The sequence below is a fragment of the Rhinoderma darwinii genome, chromosome 3 (assembly GCF_050947455.1).
Source record: "Rhinoderma darwinii isolate aRhiDar2 chromosome 3, aRhiDar2.hap1, whole genome shotgun sequence".
NCBI lineage: Eukaryota > Metazoa > Chordata > Amphibia > Anura > Rhinodermatidae > Rhinoderma > Rhinoderma darwinii.
The window spans coordinates 243,889,664-243,909,497 of NC_134689.1; the positions used below are offsets into that span (position 1 = coordinate 243,889,664).

At 42.1% G+C, this 19,834-nt stretch overlaps 1 protein-coding gene across 1 annotated transcript in view; it reads left to right on the top strand.

The window, feature by feature from the left end:
• CHKB (choline kinase beta) overlaps positions 1-10,800 on the top strand; it is a 41,413-nt gene extending 30,613 nt beyond the window's left edge. The window contains exons 10-11 of the mRNA XM_075857618.1: positions 1,728-1,809; positions 7,807-10,800. Coding sequence (XP_075713733.1) covers positions 1,728-1,809; positions 7,807-7,863 — 139 coding nt within the window. The 3' untranslated portion in view covers positions 7,864-10,800. The remainder of the gene's footprint in view (positions 1-1,727; positions 1,810-7,806) is intronic.
• The last annotated feature ends 9,034 nt before the right edge of the window (positions 10,801-19,834 follow it).

Consider the following 19,834-nt stretch of genomic DNA (forward strand, 5'->3'; position numbering starts at 1 on the left):
ATCTGGGGATGGTAGGATCCAGCATTGAACAGAGTAAAAAAATCACCCGGGCAGAATGGGAGGAGTGCAAGAACAAAAATTGAGGCAGTTCCTAACCTGCACAATATCAAGCTATTCCGACTGTAAGAATTCCATCACAAACATCCCATTTCTTACCTGATTTGTAGCATTGGGATATGGAACTTGGTCCATCTATATCAGCAACACGGTTGCCTCGTTGGCATTGGGTGACATAATCGGGGTGGACTATAACATCAATAAGGTTGAATTTTTAACATTTAGATATACTGGTTAAAGGCTTTAATAACCCCACCCCCCCCCCCCCCCCAAATATGAGAGGCAGTCTGTGTAAATCAGACTTGTCATACAGGAGTCTGGTTCCCATTGTTTAATGGGCTTGTCAGATGCCATTGGGATCCATCGTACATCATTATATATGGAAGCCACAACTCTGATGTGATCAAAGCCTTAGGCTATCTCTCACCAGTGATGAACCATACCACTCAGTCTCTTTAGTGTCAACTCTAATTTCTAATGTTCTCATGTCTCGTGAACGAGCAGATGATTGATCACAGTATTGAGGCTGTAAACCTAGGTAGCTCACCCGAACCCTGGTCAGAACCCTCTGCTGGTCCATTAGAAGCAGGCACAGGATTGTGGGCTGGGGGAGTGCAGTGCTTCTTCTAGACCCAAGTTTGAGAAAAACGGACAAAAAAAGGAGCCTGAAGAGGGGGAACCTGCCGAAAAATGCATTATACAGGGGAAATGGTCATCAGAAATACTGTCATTACTCAAGAACACTTCATATGTCATGACGTAATTAGACAGATTTGTCATACAAGAGTCTGGACAATATGTGACATATCCCTGAGATCAAATTGTCTGTTACCCAGTTTTCTCAGGAACCAATGTAACTAGGACAACTAATAAGTGGCTGGATAACAGCATAGCTTTAATTTTTTTATATAATTAGATTTTTTTATTTTATTTTTTAGAGTGGGGGGTTTGCTGTGCAAATGTAAAATTCTGTCTGTGACATGCAAGATGCAAATCAGTGGTGGCTTTGCAACTGTGTTATACATATTTACCATATGTTTGTGAGGAGGCTATCACATCTAAAAGATTACAAGGAGCTCAAACGGTTTGTGAGGAGAAAAGGGATTATGAGGAGAAAAAGATTACTGGAAGCTTACACTTGTTAAATCCTGTTGACGGACATATCACAGAAATTAGGAGAAATCCTATAAGTACGGTTTTTATATATTTATCCTTTAACGGACATACTAATATAAAGCGAAAGATGAGGAGTACGTTTTAATTGACACTAGGTGCACCAATGCATACGTACGTACATATTTTACTAGCGCAGCATACGGGTGCTCTCTGTGGAACACATTGTAAGTTCAGAAGAAATATGTCCACAAAATTTGGATCCTACTTGTTGACTGACAATCTTTGACTATTGCCTCATGTTGCTAATTCCAGGTAAGCAGGCAATGGAAGTTTGTGTTGCAAATAAACTGCGTTGATTTTTGGGAAATGGGTCCTTCCTATCATCCAGGTACAGATCGAAGATTTCATCCTGGGTGCCATTGAGCGCCTTTATTGGGACTCAGTGATTTGTAACTGGGTTACGGGGAACCCCAATCAGTCACATTGTCAATGGTCATGAGTAAACAGATTCCTTTTGTTGACTGTTTCAGCTTCTATTTACCTCTGTCTTCTAGATTTGCTTTGGCTTCACATTTCTTTTGGGGTCTTTGGTCCATTTTGCAAGCAAAAATCTCCACTATTGAATTTGGATACCTGGTGAGTATGTATTAGTAGTGTTTTAACCTGGTTTCATTTTTTGGGTTTATTATCAACATACTACAAGTCTGCAGGCTATTAACGTACATGGGGTTATAATTTGAGACTTTAAACAGTTCAGGACCGGGCTATTTTGAGCCTTCAGGACCAGACTCCGTTTAGCCCTTTTTAGCACGTGTTCGTTAAATGCTATAACTTTTTTATTTGTTGGGCTAACGACATGATTTTTGCGATGTTTTTTTCCGTAGACAATGCAGGTTTATTTATTTTTATCGTTTTTATACACCTTTTTGCTATTTTAGAATTTTTATTCTTAAAGTTTGAAAATAATTGTAAAAAAATAAGCTTTTTTTTTAATTTTCAGCAATTGTTTTTTGGTAATAACATAGTTTTACCCTAAAATAGACCTTTTTATTTGTGATAGTCATTGTCTACCGTAAATTTTAATATATTACATGTCTATTTGGTCAGCGCTAGCCATTTTGGGTGTGATTCTGCAGCTGGCAAAAGCTATAGGACACACCAAAAGGCTTAAGGGCATGTTCACACGCTTACTAAACAAAGGGGAAACCACTCCTGATTTTCAGCCATTTTGTAATCAAACTCGTGTTTTTGGTGTTTTTTTATGGCTGTTTTTGGAGCTGTTTTTCTATAGAGTCAATGAAAACATCCCAAGAAGTGATATGCACTTCTTTTTGGCGGGCGTCTTTATAAGTGCCATTTTTGGAAACGGTCACGTAAAAGAACCCCCGTCGTAACAGAACGCCATGGGCAGATGTTTGTAGGCGTTCAGCTTCTGATTTTTCAGGACGTGTTTTGCTCATTAGTGCAGCGCGGGCCGCATCGCATCATCCTGACGGCGCGCACTTGTTAGGACTCAGGAGCGGGGTAATAGCTGTATCACACAGCCGCAGCCCCGCTCTCATACATTCATGTGTTACAATTCTAAGCTGTGTATCGAAATACATGAAATACGCTATCGAAACGTTTGGGAATGCACAGTATTGAAGTTTTTCGATGCATCGTGCATCCCTAATTAAGACTGCGCCAGTGTTATTAAAAGTCAAGCTGGAGTAGGATGCAAAAAATTTATCAAAAGGCACATACCTCTTATTAAATTGATCGTGTCTTTGGCTGTCCATATGCCACTGAATAAAATCTATGCCAGCCAGGAGTTGGCGTAGATTTCCGCTATAATTTCCGCCACATATAGTAAATGCTTTGGGCCGTGGGTAGCCACGCCACCTTTTGCTAAGCTCCTTCACTTTTCTTTTAAAAGAGTCGAAAGCAGGGAAAATTACCCAAAAGTTGCAATTTTTGCGACTTTTGTGCCATTTGCGAAATTTTTTACACCAGAAAGCTAACTTTAACACGTTAGTGACCGCCGATACGCTTTTTTCACGGCGGCCACTAATGGGCTTTATTCTGATGCATAAGCCTTTTTACGGTGCTGCATCAGAATAAATAAACAGAGCAGGTAGCCGTCAAATCTCCCTGCTCTCAGATGTAGCCGAGAGCTGGGGGCGTCCCTGCATGAACGTGTGAGATCGATATAAGTAGCGCCGCATCTGAGTTGTTTTGGAGAGAGGGAGGGAGCTCCCTCTCATCCCACTGACACCCGGTGATAAGATCACCGAGTGTCTGTGTCTCCGATGGCAGCCGGGGGCCTAATAAAGGCCCCCCAGGTCTGCCTGTAGTGAATGCCTGCTAGGTCATTCCGGAGGCATGTCCTAGCAGATGCCTGTCCGTTTAAAAAAAAAAAAAAGTTGAATAAAGTTAATAAAATTGTGAAAAAAAAAAAATGAAAAACCCACTTTTTCCCCTTACAAACTGCTTTACTATTAAAAAAAACAAAACAAAATAAAGTAAAAAAGTTACGCATATTTGGTATCGCCGCGTCCGTAACGACCCCAACTATAAAGCTATTACATTATTTAACCCGCACGGTGAACGCCGTAAAAAATTAAATAAAAAACTATGGAAAAATTGCTGTTTTCTGTGAATCCTGACTTTAAAAAAATGTGATAAAATGTGATCAAAAAGTCGCATCTACTCCAAAATGGTACCAATAAAAACTACAAGTCGTCCCGCAAAAAAAAAGCCCTCCTTCAACTGCATCGGCGGAACAATAAAAAAAGTTATGGCTCTTCAAACAGAGACACAAAAACAAATAATTTTGAAAAAAAAGCGTTTTTACTGTGTAAAAGTAGTAAAACATACAAAAACTATACAAATTTGGTATCGTTGCAATCGTAACAACCCACTGAATTAAGTTATTGTGTTATTTATACCGCACGGTAAACGGCGTAGATTTAGGACGCGAAAAAGTGTGGCAAATTTCTGGGTTTTTTCTATTCCCCCCCCCCCCCCCAAAGAAAAAGTTAATAAAAGTTAATCAATAAATAATATGTACCTCAAAATGGTGCTATTAAAAAATACAACTTGTCCCACAAAAAAAAAGACCCTATACAGCTATGTCGACGCAAAAATAAAAAAGTTATAGCTCTTGGAATGCGACGATGGAAAAACGTAAAAAATACCTTGGTCATTAAGGTTTAAAATAGGCTGGTCATTAAGGGGTTAAGTTATACAGTGGTAAATATTTAGATCACAATAGACTTTGTTAAAATTGGTAATATACCAATGGGTTATGTCTGTTCTTTAAGGGTATGTTCACACGCTTAAAGGGAATGTGTTGCCCGCAAAACATGATTATTTTTTTTTTAGTTAAACAATTAGTGTATAGGTGATTAAACATTGTTCTAATTTTTTTATTTTTTTCACGAGTCAGGAAATATTATAAATTGGATTCAATTGGATTCTAATTTATAATATTTCCCATTGCTGGTCACTAGATGGAGCCATTCCCAAAATTGCAGCATTGCATGTGGTAAAGCAACCACATTGCTTTATGCTGCAAAATTGGGTAAAAAGCCCTCGCTCTAGTGAGCTCTCAGAATCCCCCCCTCCTTTATCCTGGCTACTGCCGGGAGAAACGAGGGGTTTGAACGGTCTAACCTCCTACACTGTGTGTCGCCATTTTTTGAGCTAACACAGTGTAGAAGGTTTACATACAGTAGTAAACACACACTGAACACAAACATACATAGAAATCCCTTACCTGCTCCAGTCGCCGCCGCTCCCTCCGGTCCGTCCGCTCCGTCTGCTGCCGCTGCTCCATGTGCACAAGTCCGGAAGCCGCGACCGGAAGTAGTAATCTTACTGTCCGGCCGCGACTTCCGGTCCACAGGAAAATGGCGCCGGACGGCGCGCATTTCAAATTGAACTGTGTGGGAGCGGCGCATGCGCCGTTCCCACACAGCGGCGTACATGTTAGTGGATGGAACGGGCCCCGTTCGCAGTCCCTATGGGACTGGAGCTGCCGTATTCCATGTCTGTATGTGTCGTTAATCGACCCATACAGAAATGGGAAAAAAAATGGCAGCCCCCATAGGGAAGAAAAAGTGTAAAAATAAGAAAAAGTAACACACAAATTAATCCAAACGTTTTTAATAAAGCACTAACATCTTTAACATATTAAAAAAAAAATTGTGGTAACACTGTTCCTTTAACAGAAGAGCTGTTTTCAAGGGAAAACGGCCTCTCTAATTTTGAGCGGTTTTTCTATTGACCCAATGAAAAACGGCTCAAGAAGTGACATGAACTTCTTTTTACAAGGTGTGTTTATACGGGCTGTTTTTTCAAACGGCCGCATAATAAAAGCGCCCCGTGGGAACGAAACGCTGTTTTTACCATTGAAATCAATGGGCAGATTTTCGGAGGCGTTCAGCCTCCATATTTTTAACAGTTTTTCGGGGCGTTTACGGACAGAAAAATGGCTGAAAATAAGCCGTGTGAACATACCCTAAGAAAGAAAGAAAAATGTAACAAAGTATTTATTAAGCAGGTAAAATAATTTGTGTGAAGAAATAGCATATGTAGAACTAGGAGAACTTTATTCTTAAAGTGGTGTTAGAGTGTATCATGCACACATCCGTTTTTGGGATCTATTCGGTACAGATCCAGAATCCGGTGGTAATGTATTCTTTCAGCAGTTCCAGGCTGTATTCCTCCCTAGAAGCACTTTTTTAGTGGTTCTAGGTAAAACTAATGTAGGATATATGGCTAATACTGAACCATATGTACCACAATACAGAGAACAATATGGTTCCGTATTGCATTGGTTATGCTCGTAATCCTGTTCATGAGGCCTATAGTATTTATCAAAGAAATACAGTATATATGTTTAAGTGTTCACTGTTTTTCTTAATGTATTGTTTTAGGGTTCAGAGCTCCATTTCTCTCCTGTGCAGCCTGCTTTGTTATATACTGTAGTAATAATTCTGTCAGCATGCATCCACCTTATACTGAATATGTGGCACTCGCATCTATTACAGTTCCTTAGATTAAACTATATTTTTGTATTCAGCTTATTAGCACGTATACAGGGTGATTTCAAAAAGGATGGTTCAAAATTATTGCCTTAGTGTGTCTTTTAATGTAATTTAAATACTATCTATGCAAGTTTTATCTATATACTACAAATGTTTTAAAGTGATTTCCAGTGGTAACACGGCAGATGGCTAGGCGATAGTCCAGTTCTGTCCAGACGAGTGCCAGCATAGCCTCGATTACGGACTCCACTGTTTCAGTGATGGGTTGTCTCAGGTCGTTCAGGTCCTTTGACTCTGGCCAGATACACCTTTCTGGATCCCCACAGAAAGAAGTCGCAGGGTGTTAGATCTGGCAATCATGGAGGCCAGTGCAACATTGGTGAATTGTTTTCGGCACACCCGATTTTAACGTTCCAGTAGACTTTCATTCAGGTATCGGCGAGCATCCAAATAGAAATGTGGAGGTGCACCATCCTGCTCATAGACTATGTTTGGCAGATGTTACTCTATCTGTGGCATAAGCCATTCTTTTACAATGGCCAGATAGGAGTGGCCAGTGACTGTATTCTCGGCAAAAAAGAAGGGACCGTGGACTTTGCGCCTGCTCATAGCACAGAACACGTTTACTTTGGGTGAGTCCCTCATGCGCTCGATAAGGGCACATGGTTTTTCTGAGACCCAAATTCTAACGTTGTGGCGATTCCCACTGAGGTGAAAGGTAGCCTCATCGCTGAACACCTGCCTGTCAGCGAATTCATACTCTTCCAATCAGCCCTGCAAGTCAGGCCTTTACTTTTGTACCATCCTTTTTGAATCACTCTGTACCAGTTGTAAAATATGTCTGTCTGGAATTCATGTACTTATTTGTAAAGATGTGACTTGGAACATTCACAGGTGTTACATGTTAATTGGGTTTGTTACAGTTCTTTTACACGGTCGGTTATCCTCATACATTTCCATCATGTCGGCAGCACATCTCCCTGTTTACACAGAGAGATGTGTTACTTACTAGCGACCATTTTATAGGCCGCATAAACGACGTGAAGAATGAGCTTTTGCTAGTTCATCAACTGATTTATACAGATTTACCCTGATTTACCTCATTTATACAGGGCAATGAATGGGAATGAGTGTTCGTATGAATGCTGGATTGCCCGATCATTGGCCACGTACGGGCCTTCAGAATTAGGGTGCAGTCACATGCGGCAGATTTTGTTGCAGAAATTTCTGCTACTGAAAAAATGTATGCGGCAGGTTCATGGATTTCTGCAAGTTCCAATCGGATGAATGGAACTGATTTTCAGTCACCGCAATTTCTGCAACAAAATCTGCCACATATGACTGTACCCTAATATTGAAAAATTAGCAGGGACTTGGTATTGATGGATCTTCCAATATGAAAGTGTCTAGATTGACAGATGTTGGTGTTCTGCAGCGATCTGAAAAGATTGGTCTGTAGAAACCCAAACCATAGCTGTTGCTGGGACTTGTAGTTACACAGCAGATGACGATTATGTCTGTTCTATAGGAATGAATAGTACAGGAAATTCTAGGGGGTAAAATCTTTGGTTTGTAATTTTTTTTTTCTCTCCTTTTATTGTAGGATTATGCCCTCTCTCGTTTTGATGCTTATTTCCAACAGAAACGACTGTGGTCCTGAGATTCAAATGATTCTCCATCCAAACCGCCGTCCTTTCAAACATTTCATATTTTCTCTGTTGCAACAGACCTACCTGCACCTGCGCATGTGCTCCTACCCGTCCAGCCACACAAAACGCCTCCTAGCAGCTGAAATTCTAGTAGCATGCCTATATGACTTAATCTTTATTTATTTTTCATCTCACTCATTAACACCGACTTTCTATACTGTAACAAATCCAAATGTTCTGTTGTCGCTGTAGTTCCGAAGTATGCCTACAAACTATATACCCTTTCACTTTTAACATGATGATTTCTAAATCTGCACAGACTTCCGATTCCTTATCGTATAGTTTTCAGAATTCTACTTACAGAAACATACTCCTAAACTATTATCCTGTATAGTCGCCATTTCCATGCTGGTTCTTACAAGCCTCTCATTGTGTGCTCCTATCCGTCCACACAGGTCTAGCATGTATCTATTGAAAATTAGCTAGTGAGACCAAGAGATTATGAAATTGAATGCAGTGGTTATGAGAAATTCTATTTTTAAAGGCCAATTGCCCTCAAACATGTATATCCAGGTTTGGCTGTGGTTAACATGTGTCCCTCTATCCCACACAGTAGAGGGTCTAGGCAACTGAGATAATGTGAGCTGTTTGGGGTCTTGTACCTGCCTGTGATTCTCTTATCCCTTGTCAAAAAAATTCATAACTAAAGGTTCCTTTGCACATTCAGATATCTGTCCAATTTCTATCCACTCAGACCAATATCGATCTAATTGATGATAATTGAAATCTGTCTCATCTGCCAGAAAACAACTGATGTGTTTAGTCTGTGTTTACACAGGTTGTTTTTGTGGTGTTTTTGTTGCTGCAATAAGAAGATACAGGGCAAAAAAAAAAACACGCCACAAAACCTGCTTGTGTAAATTTACTCATAAAAATCTGTCTGCTATTGTAATGAGAAAATGTCATCTGAAAGATATCTGACTCCACGCCATTATAGAGAATAGAAAGGTTTTACTTCACCAACATCAAAACCGATGAGGAAGACGTGACTCCTAACAAACTATTTTTGTGTGCAAACAGCCAACTCAGACCACTGGTGTATTTACATGTCCAGTTTTTTTATGTTTTTGTGTCACGATTGTTAAAAAAAAAATCACAAGAGAAAAACCATGTAGTTGTGCCAAGCAGGCACAGGGTCTGCTAATGGTCAACCATTCATTTGAATACTACAGTTGTAGTAGTCTGTATGGCCAGACACGGCTTCCCAGCCAGCTAATTGCTGGGCCCATTTTCTTTTTCTATTATAATGAAGGTCTGCCTCCATGAGCCAACCGCTTAATCATTCCTGAATTTTCGCAGTTTGTGTGGGGGTAGGCTTTTACTTTATCGCGTTACTTTCAAAGGTAAATTGAATGGCTAATCTCCTTTTGTCCGTAGCGCAGTCCACTACGGTGTTCATCCCGTCAAAACGACGGAACCCTTGCACAACGGAGACAAATTGAAACCATTGGCACCAGGTCCGTCACCATTGAAAACGATGATGATGGAAACGGAAACCTATGGTTTCAGTTTGCGTCAGTCAGGGCTCCGTTCCGTTGGAACGGAGCCCTGACGCAGATGTGAACGAAGCCTAGCATGACAATACTTCACATATAAACGCTGCTACAGGCGTCTTTCTGTAAGGGCCTGTTCACATCACCGTTTGGCTTCCGTTTTTAACGGATCCGTTAGACTTTAACGGAAACCCTGTTAAAACCGGAAACAAACGGAAGCCCTCATTTGTGTTTTTAACTGATCTGTTTTGATGGATCCGTCAGTAAAACGGATCCTTTACGTTCCGTTTTGTATCCGTTTGCAACGGATCCGTTATTGTTGATACTACTTGTTTTTGTTTCAATTTTTAAAAACTCCTCCTATTGCATGAAGGAAAGAGATGACCAGGAAGAAGAAATGTTGCAGATCGCTGCAATACACATATACACCCCAAAACAGCCAAATGCATAGAGAGCCCACAGAGCAGATTGCTTCAATACCCATATACACCCCAAAACAGCCAAATGCATAGTCGACTGCGCTATTGATTCCGTCGTTAAAACGGAAACCTGCCGGAATGGTGACGAACGGAAACGTTTCCGTCACCATTGATATCAATGGTGACTAAAACGGAAGCTGTGGTTTCAGTTTGACTTTCAGTTGCGGGGTTCACCCGACGGAAAAATCAGACGGAGTCCCGGAACAGAAAGCCAATGTTGATGTGAACAGGCGTGTAAAATTTTAAATCTAAACTTAAAAACAATGACAAAACCCCAAAATACCTTTTTTTTTTTTTGGGTAGAGTGAGCACTTCTCTGCTCAAAATGGAGTGTCTGTTTTTTGCAGACTGTGCAAGTTGCAACAATTTCTAAACATGCTCAGCTCTGCAAAATGATGTGTTTGACGGAAAGCAATAACGGAATGCCTTCAGTTTGCTTCCGTCTGCTTCCGTTGGCCCATTGACTTCAATGATAAAACAAAAACGGAAATGTCATTTCCGTTAGGGATCCGTTTTATCGACGGAAACAATAGATCTGCAGGCTGCGTTATTGTTTCCGTCCAAAAAACGGATCCCTAACGGAACGGAAGCAAACTGATGCCAACGGATACTTTAATAAATTCCATTGAAATCAATGGTAATACAAATGGAACGTCTACTTTCCGTTTGTCTGTTCCTCTGACGGAAGAGATAAACGGAAAGCCAAACGGTGATGTGAACAGGCCCTAACTTATCACATCAGTCAGTTTGGAGATGCTCCTGATGCTTCATCTGTCGTCATTATACAAGTAAATAGTTATGGTAGAATACTATATGTACTCAAATTTTCCAGTTTACTAATATACGTACAATGAGTTGAATCATAATTTATTAATTGTTTTTATTAAAAAAATATCTTCATTTTTTGTTTTATTAATCATTTGCGTTGTGCTTTATTCTCTTTGACTCAGATTTTCATCCAGGCAGGAAGTCCTGCCAAAATCCACACAGTCAAGCTTCCCCTGTAAACTTCCTATTTTTTTTTGCAGTTCTGCCATTATTGTGTAACTTACTGTTTCCTGCTTCTACAAAGGAGAATGGTTCTTGTTTGTCACCCATGTTTTGCCAGACGTCCTTCCCATGAGCCGCGACTTAATTATTTATCGTTCTATCTTTGTTGTAATGAGAAATTGTCTCGGTTCTTGTAGCAGCCAATCTGAACAAGCTGAGCTGTAGTGTAAAAGCATGAGGAGGGGATAAGCCACTAAGGAGACAGCGGTGTATTTCAGACTACCTCAGCCATTCTATACAGCCTTCATTTTTTTCGCAGCAGTCACAGATCATAGTTCTGCCCTAAAGGAGCTGCGCTAAAAAGTAGCGAAAACGGAAGAAAATGAATAGCAGGTATGAATCATCCATGGGTTAAAGGTACGTGCCTAACACTATTCTTTTTTTTTTTTTTTTTTGTATTTAAATTCTTTATTCATTTTTCCAAACATATAAAATTCAGGGATACAGGGCCCACAATTAGCAGCTCTGACAGACCCTCTTCCTTTTACCGCTTGGCAGATCACTCAATTGATACATTTTCTCGTGTCCTTGCCTAACCCTTCGGATTATGCGCGGGATAATTCCCCTTTTGAGCTCCTTTGTACAGGTACGGGCACGTTGCGTCACACTCTGTCCAGGCTATATACCCTACTGATTTCCCCATCCAATCTTCCCACACCTTCCTACCTTCTCAGCTGGGAGAGGGACTTGGGCCTAACATTTACCTCAACATAAATACAGTTTGTTCACAATGACACATAAATCCTCCATGGCTAGCCGATTTCAGGAGGCGGGATTTAAGATCTTATCGCGTTGGTATAGCGTGCCTTGCAGGTTGCATGCAATTATTCCTGCGGTCTCACTGCTGTGTTGGAAATGTGGAGACCAGGTGGGCACGATTTGACATATCTTCTAGGAGTGCCCGCAGCTGACAGATTTTTGGTCAGAGGTGTGGCGTATCTCCAAATTCACGGATTTCCACCTTCCGCATACGCCGGCCTTCTTCCTGTTCCATCTGTGCGAGGTGCCATTATCTATGTACCGTTGCTCTGTGGTTCGCCATCTGGTGAATGCAGCTAGAGCGTGTATCCAAGCGCTGTGGAGACAAACTTTCCCTCCGTCGATTGGTATGTGGTTCGGTAAAATCCAGGAGATTATGAGAATGGAGGATCTCACGGCATCCATGAGAGGGACCCATGCTAAATTCCTCAAAACTTGGTATCACTGGGTCAGATTCCAATCTTCTGTCGAGTTCAGGAATATTGTGGCTTCATGAATATATTCCTGAGGCATAGGGGGCATTGTGAGTTTTCTTCCCTCCCTTTCCTCTCTCTGTCTTATCTTCTTTTTTGCTTTCTCTCTCTTTGATATGTCTACCCATGGACCTTTGCGCATGGCTGCGGGTTCAGGATGCATAGGGTGTCGGTTTTGATTACTGTATCAGATGTGCGTTATTGTTCTTTTTGCACTTAATGTGGAAATTATACTGGCCTGCGAGCCGATGTTTGTGCTGCAGATGTTTGCACTATCGTGTCTTGTTTATTGGAAAACGGAAAATAAAAAATTTAAAAAAATTCAGGGATACAGAAAAAAGAAAAGGTATAGAAGCACATAAGAAATAGTACATTCCAGTTTGCACGTGTAATATTGTATAAAAATATCCAAGAACATTCATTCATATAGTACTATTAAAACTTGCTTGCTATCTCACCCCCCACAACGCACTAAACAAGAAGGATCCTAAACAGCCACCGAGCGATCTCCAGGAGACGCACTCGGAATCCTTTGACATCTATCTGATATATAGAATGATTACTAGTAAAACCAAGTCTTTCTAAATTTGTCTGCACGATCAGTTGAGGAATAGACCAGATCTTCCATCCTCTGGATTTTATGAATGCACTCAAGCCATAGCCGAACAAACAGGTGGGGGGCTCAGAGGATCTCCAACATGCTGGAATACAAGCCTTTGCTGCATTGAACAAGTGTCTCTCTAATTATTTCTTATATTTCCCTATTGATATATTATGGACCACCCTCTGATTTCATGTATAATATCTTGAACCTCAGTCCAAAAAGGTCTGTTTGTCACAGCTCCAAAATATGTGTAAAAGAGTCCTTTCTTCCTTACCACATCTCCAACAAAGGGGAAAAACATCAGGGACAGTGGGACTGTACCACTGGGAAAGTAGTTTAAAGTTAGTTTCTGAATAGGCATTACTAATTTATGCTTTGAGATAGGGGCATGATCTCACCTTCTTTTCTCCCGATAATGAGATCCGGAGATCTCGCACCCATTTCTCAATAGATGGAGAGGTGTATCCCTCATCAGGTGTAAGCAGCAGGCTATAACTATTTGATAATGTACGTCTCACATGGCCCTTTCGAGAGCACAAGGATTCGAAAGGAGTTAATGTGCGTGCATAAATAGAGGGCACTGGGAGAGAAGACAGATAATGTGTCAGTTGTAATGTCTGCCACTGGGTAGCCACAGGGAGGTCTATAGGCATCGAGAGCACTTTTTCCTGTAACCAGAAGTTTTTCCTATAGAAATGACTGACCCTGAAATGTCACCCACTTATCCAAGTCCTAAATGTAAGATCAGTTTGGCCTGGATCAAGTTCCGGATTGCCCAAGACCGGGGTCAGATGTCAGTGGTGTGTGTAAAGTCTTAAATACCTGCAAAGTCTGATAGATAGTGGGATGGTCAGCCAGAGACCTCCAATGAGTTGGTGCTATCCATGTTCAACATTTCAGGGGGCTGTTTGTAAAACTTTTGTTCCACTGTGTGAGATTAATCCCCATCACTCTTGAGTTCCTTTCCTCGATAACCCAATTTGTCCAGGATTCATTCATATTTACAAAAATGACCGGTCGGGAGAGATTGCACATACAATGGTTTGATGTACAGAAAATCTAAAATGGCTGTGGACAGAGCCTTTATTTATAGGTTCATGCTTTCACTTAACACACATTAACTAATCAGATGATGCCAAGAACATATAGGCATACACCCAAAAATACTTCCATCTAAGGTAATGACTTTCTTCCTAGTATTCCATTAGTTTGGAATGCCAGATGATGTCATGTTTACCCTATCTTGGATGATCGAGAATACATTCATTTAAGAGACAATTAAAAAGATATCTAAAACTTATATACTACAGATTACAAACCATATAATGCAGTCATTTTAATAATATTAATACAATATAAATTAAGTTATTAGATTTATTACTCTGACAGTTCCTCTCTTTTTGACAAAATAATGCATCCAACTATTCTATCCCTATGGGAACCGATATCCTCTGAAGGTGAAAACTGGGATCCTCCTATTCTTTCCTAATCTAGTATAGTGGCCATTAGATTGGGGAATCTACCTATCCTGGGTTACAGCTGAAACTGTGGTATATCACGGATTACACGGGTAGCCATATAAAAAGTGGGATCAGCAAACTTGCCTTGAGATCCTTTCCCCCAGATCATCTATAAATTATTTACATAAGAGTGGGGTGTTCCTGGCTACACAACTCTATCCCTAATTATCTGATTCTTTCCAAACACCACCACAATGGACACATATGTCGACTTGAGAGGGGTTTAATCGATCACGGCGCTAATTCATCCATCATCCTTGATGAATTGAGGCATGTGAACTGTTACTGGAAGTTTGGCCTCATTTACACGAGCGTGTGCGTTTTGCGCGCGCAAAAAACGCAGCGTTTTGCGCGCGCAAAAGGCACTTGACAGCTCCGTGTGTCATCCGTGTATGATGCGCGGCTGCGTGATTTACGCGCAGCCGCCATCATAGAGATGAGGCTAGTCGACGTCAGTCACTGTCCATGGTGCTGAAAGAGTTAACTGATCGGCAGTAACTCTTTCAGCACCCTCGACAGTGCATTCCGATCACCATATCGAGTAACCTATTTAAAAAAAAAAGAGGTTCGTACTTACCGAGAACTTCCCGCCCGTTGCCTTGGTGACGCGCCTCTCTTGACATCTGGCCCCACCTCCCTGGATGACGCGGCAGTTCATGTGACCGCTGCAGCCTGTGCTTGGCTTGTGATTGGCTGCAGCTGTCACTTGGACTGAATTGTCATCCCGGGAGGTCAGACTGGAGGAAGAAGCCGGGAGTTATGGGTAAGTCAGAACTTTTTTTTTTTTTACACGTTCACGTATATTAGAATCGGAAGTCACTGTCCAGGGTGCTGAAACAGTTTAACTCTTTCAGCACCCTGCACAGTGACTGTCTCCTGCCGGGTTCGGTCAAAACGAGTTCGGCCGAACCCGGTAAAGTTCGGTTCGCTCATGTCTACGACACTCCGTTCGGATGTTTGTAAACAGAAAAGCACGTGGTGCTTTTCTGTTTACATTCAGTTTGACAGCTCTTGCGCGAATCACGCAGTTCGCACGGAAGTCTGCACTGCCCCATAGAGTAATATAGGTGCGTACGACACGCATGAAAAGCACGCGGGTCGCAAGCGCGTATATTACGCTCGTGTAAATGAGGCCTAAGGATGTAGAAGTTATTTTATGTCCCAATGTTTCTCCTTTTTCTACACGTAGAACTTTAATCTGCGTTGGATTTTTATAACCATTACAACACTTCGTCATCAGCGTAAAAAAATTAGTTTGACAATCCAATAAATAAGTATTCCTATAATAAATACCTACAAAGCTACATGTAATATTCCGTAAAACGGAACCACCTCTTCCCTTAAACCAGTCAGCTGGGTTTAGCCAACTAAGCAAATCTGAATTCCAGTTATCCTGAGAGTTTTATTAACTCTCCTGAACTCTTCCTTTCTCTTCTTAGGGTATGTTCACACGTAGTGACCAAAAACATCTGAAAATACGGAGATGTTTTCAGGCGAAAACAGCTCCTGATTTTCAGATGTTTTTGTAGCAACTCACGTTTTTTACGGCCGTTTTTGGAGCTGTTTTTAAATGGAGTCAATGAAAAACGTCCCAAGATGTGTCCTGCTCTTCTTTTGACGAGCCGTTATTTTATGCACCGTATTTTGATAGCGGCGCGTAAAATAAGGGCTCGTGGGAACAGAACATCGTAATTCCCATTGCAAGCAATGGGCAGATGTTTGTAGGCGTATTAGGGCCGTTTTTTCAGGCGTAATTCGAGACGTAAAACGCCCGCATTACATCTGAAAACTGCGTGTGAACATACCCTTTGTCTGCTCGATATCATATGTGACTTGCAACAGGCTGGAGAGTTCTATATAATAGCAGCAGGCAGGGCCTACTATCTGTCACATACCGCCTTGGGATGGTATGAGATAGTCCAGGACTACAGCATGCTGGTTAATTACTAAAATAAGCTGACTGGTAAGTGTGCTAGTTATATTTAAAGCATCAAAAACATATTCTGTAATATTGGCAAATAAGTCAGCAAGCTTTTCAATATTATGTGCAATTCTTACAGATAGCCCTATTAGTGTGAGTGATCGGCCTAACTTTTCTTGCCAGGGAACATGTACTAGGGATTTAGACTTACTCGGATCAGCTTCCCTCTTGAACAACATATGATTTGGTATGTTACTGTAAGGAAAATCATTATCTTCCCATACCCATGTGGCTGACTGAAGTCTAGCTAATGTACAGGTTCCTTCAGCTCCCATAGGTATCCATTTATATGCATTATTACCACACACTATATAGATATCATCCGGAAGCTTAAAGGCGCCACTCCTATTATGTACCATCATATCTGCTAGTTCTACAAGTCTTAGGGAATTATGGAAAAGGCACCAGGGTTCACTAGTCTTGTTACCCATGGGGCTATGATCTCTTTCCTGTCTGCATATGGAAGGGTCACTGATTATAATTATCCCCAAGATCATGAATAGCTCCCCTTTGGGTACAGATGGTATTTTCTCCTTTCGTAAAATTTGATGACCATCCACAAGCTGAATCATGCACATACTGACCCAAACAGTCATTTGAATGTGGCATGTGACAGCCTAGATAATCTGAGGCCTTCTGAAAGCTAATTTTCAATTTACTACTAGTAGTATCTCACGACTTAAGTGCCGCCATATTGACCCTTTTCCAACTTCCTGGGATTCCTTGTTTATATTCCATCATCCATGGGTGTACTCTTTTAATAATGTTGACCACCCATCAAGGGTCAAATACATGCCCCACTATTGGAAGAGGGACACTAACATTCGTCCACATATGGTAATCGTACAATGTCACGTTCCAACAATCGGACACAAGTCATTTTTTACTACAGTCTGATGATATTTGATAAACTTGTCTCAATCCTTCTTTGGGATTCAAGGTTGTAATATATTGGAGTAAAAGATAGGTTACAATAATGAAGCCTCGGGGTTCAGAACCTTCTTGCAGTAACTGGTAAATATCCAGGAAGCTTTCCCTTCAAGTTTTACGGAAGTGGAAATGGTCAGCTGGACTTGATGCAGTTTGTTAAATCCGGGCTCAAGAGTTCTTCGGACGTGCCTCTTTACCATTATCCAGTCTCCGGGCTTAACACAATGAGACCCTGCAAGGGAATCTGGATCTGGAAGGGAACCATAAACAAAGAAATTCTATCTTTATTCAGTGCTCCCACAAATGCAGTAAGATCTGAGTGCAAAAGTTGGCGCTGTTGAGGAAAGTATAGTCCTGTTTTGGGTGGACATCCAAACAATATCTCATGTGGGCTCAACCCTATCTTTCTGTTTGCAGTGACTCTAACTGCGTGAAATACTATAGGAATGCATTCTGTCCATGGTTTTCCTGTCTGATATTGCCTTTTGAATTTTTAACTTCAGTGTACCAATTCATTCTTTCTACCGTCCCACTACCCTGGGCGTGATGGGGTGTATGGAACGCTTGTTCAATGTTTAGTGCTGAAATTACTTCACTAAGTATCTCTCCTGTGAAATGTGTAGCTGGATCACTTTCTGTGGTTTCTGGAACACCATACCTACGTATCACTTCATTGCGCAGCTTCTTAGCCGTGTTTTTGCATTCGCTGTTACCACAGATCATGCTTCAGGCCATCCTGAAAAGATATCAACACAGACAAGGACATATTCCTACAAACCAAACTTGGGTAGCTGTATGTAACCAATCTGCAGTCGCTGGAACGGGTACAATGGCTTTGGGGTATTCTTCTCTGGGACTTTTACTGTTCTCCCTGTGTTATGGCTGGCACAAAGAAGACATGTCTGCACATATCGGGTAGCAGTGTTGTTTTACCCAGGGACAACCCAGACCCTGGAAACTAAACTTACCATTTCATCCATGTGTTGGTCCACGTGTCATAGGGTATAGGGGTAGGCACAGTTTACCTTCTGTCTACCATAGCCCCTCTAAGTCCTCTTTTGCCCCTTTTTCTTCCATTGCAGCCTGTTTTTGTAGTAATCTGAGCATTGATATATTAACCGCCCCCTGGCCTGCTTCAGCAGGCTCATATAGCATTATTGTGGGGAGAGGCATCAGTGCAGCTGCCTTGGCTGCCTCATCTGCCTTTCGGTTACCTACGACAGGTGACTGTTCCTTTGTATTTGCCTGGACTTTTATAATGGCTGCCTTTTTAGGTAGCTGTAAATCTCTGAATATGGCTGCTACAGCTTCACTGTTTTTCACAGGTTTACCTGATAAGCCAACAAAATCCCTGCTCCTCCAAATTGGGACATAATCATGTGCAACACCAAAAGCATACCTCGAGACCAGTGGTGTAACTACCACCGTAGCAGCCGTAGCGGCTGCTACGGGGCCCGCGGCATGAGGGGGGCCCGCCGGCACGGGCCCCCACCATGGCCGGAGGCTCCGCTAGCAGCCACTATGGCTGCTACAACGCCACTGAACACTACGGCAGAGCAGGGAGGTATCTCCCCGCTCTGCCATTAAACAAAAGACATGTATCCCCTATCTACAGGATAGGGGATACATGTGTGATCGCTGGCATTTATAGGGAGAACGGGGGACAAAGTCCCCTGAAGTTCTCCATCACAAACCTCGGACTTCCGGGGTCTGTGTCTGCAGCTCCGTAGAAATGAATGAAGCGCTGGTCGCGCTTGTGCGCATGCGTGACCAGTGCTCCTTTCATTTTTACTGAGCTGCGCAGATGCCGGAAGTCAGAGATTAGTCATGGAGAACTTCGGGGGACTTTCAGTCCCCCGTTCTCCCTATCAATGCCAGCGATCACACATGTACCCCCTATACCGTGGATAGGGGCTACATGTCTTTTGTAAGACACACTGTAGGTCGCATTTTTTTTGAGGGGGGACGCTGTATGGCGTTCCCTACAGGGGGGGGGCTGTATGGCGTTCCCTACAGGGGGGGGCTGTATGGCGTTCCATACAGGTGGGGGCTGTATGGCGTTCTCTACAGGGAGGGGCTTCAATTTAGTGCAACCCCTGCTCTACAGCTCCCAGCATGGCCCGAACAATGATAAGGATATGCTGGGAGTTGCTGTTTTAGGGTATGTTCACACGATGAGAAGCATTTACGTGTGAAAAGACAGACTGTTTACAGCTGCCTCGTTTCACACGTAATTGCTCCAAACAAAACTACTACAAGCAAAATCCACGCTCCAAAAGCCAAATGACGATCCCTCCCCTCTAAACCCTGCAGCGTGCCCAAACAGCAGTTACTTCCACATATATGGCATCGCAGCAATTGCCAGCAATTTGCCCAGGTCCATAACACTGCCAGCACTGTATGCGGCCCCGGTCCCCAACTTGAGACCCTGGTCTGGCCTTCAGTGTCTCTCTGGGATTTCTTCCCTCCGTCTGCTCCCCTTCTGAGCCACCTCCCTTAAAGACATTTCTCACCCGTCTAGCAAATGGAACAGTCTTACCGGGTGCTCCGCACGATTTGCTGTTCCTGGGGTTAGAACATCCAGGCGGTACTTCTTGGAGTAGATCCTGAGTAGCTCTGTACCTTTCAATCAG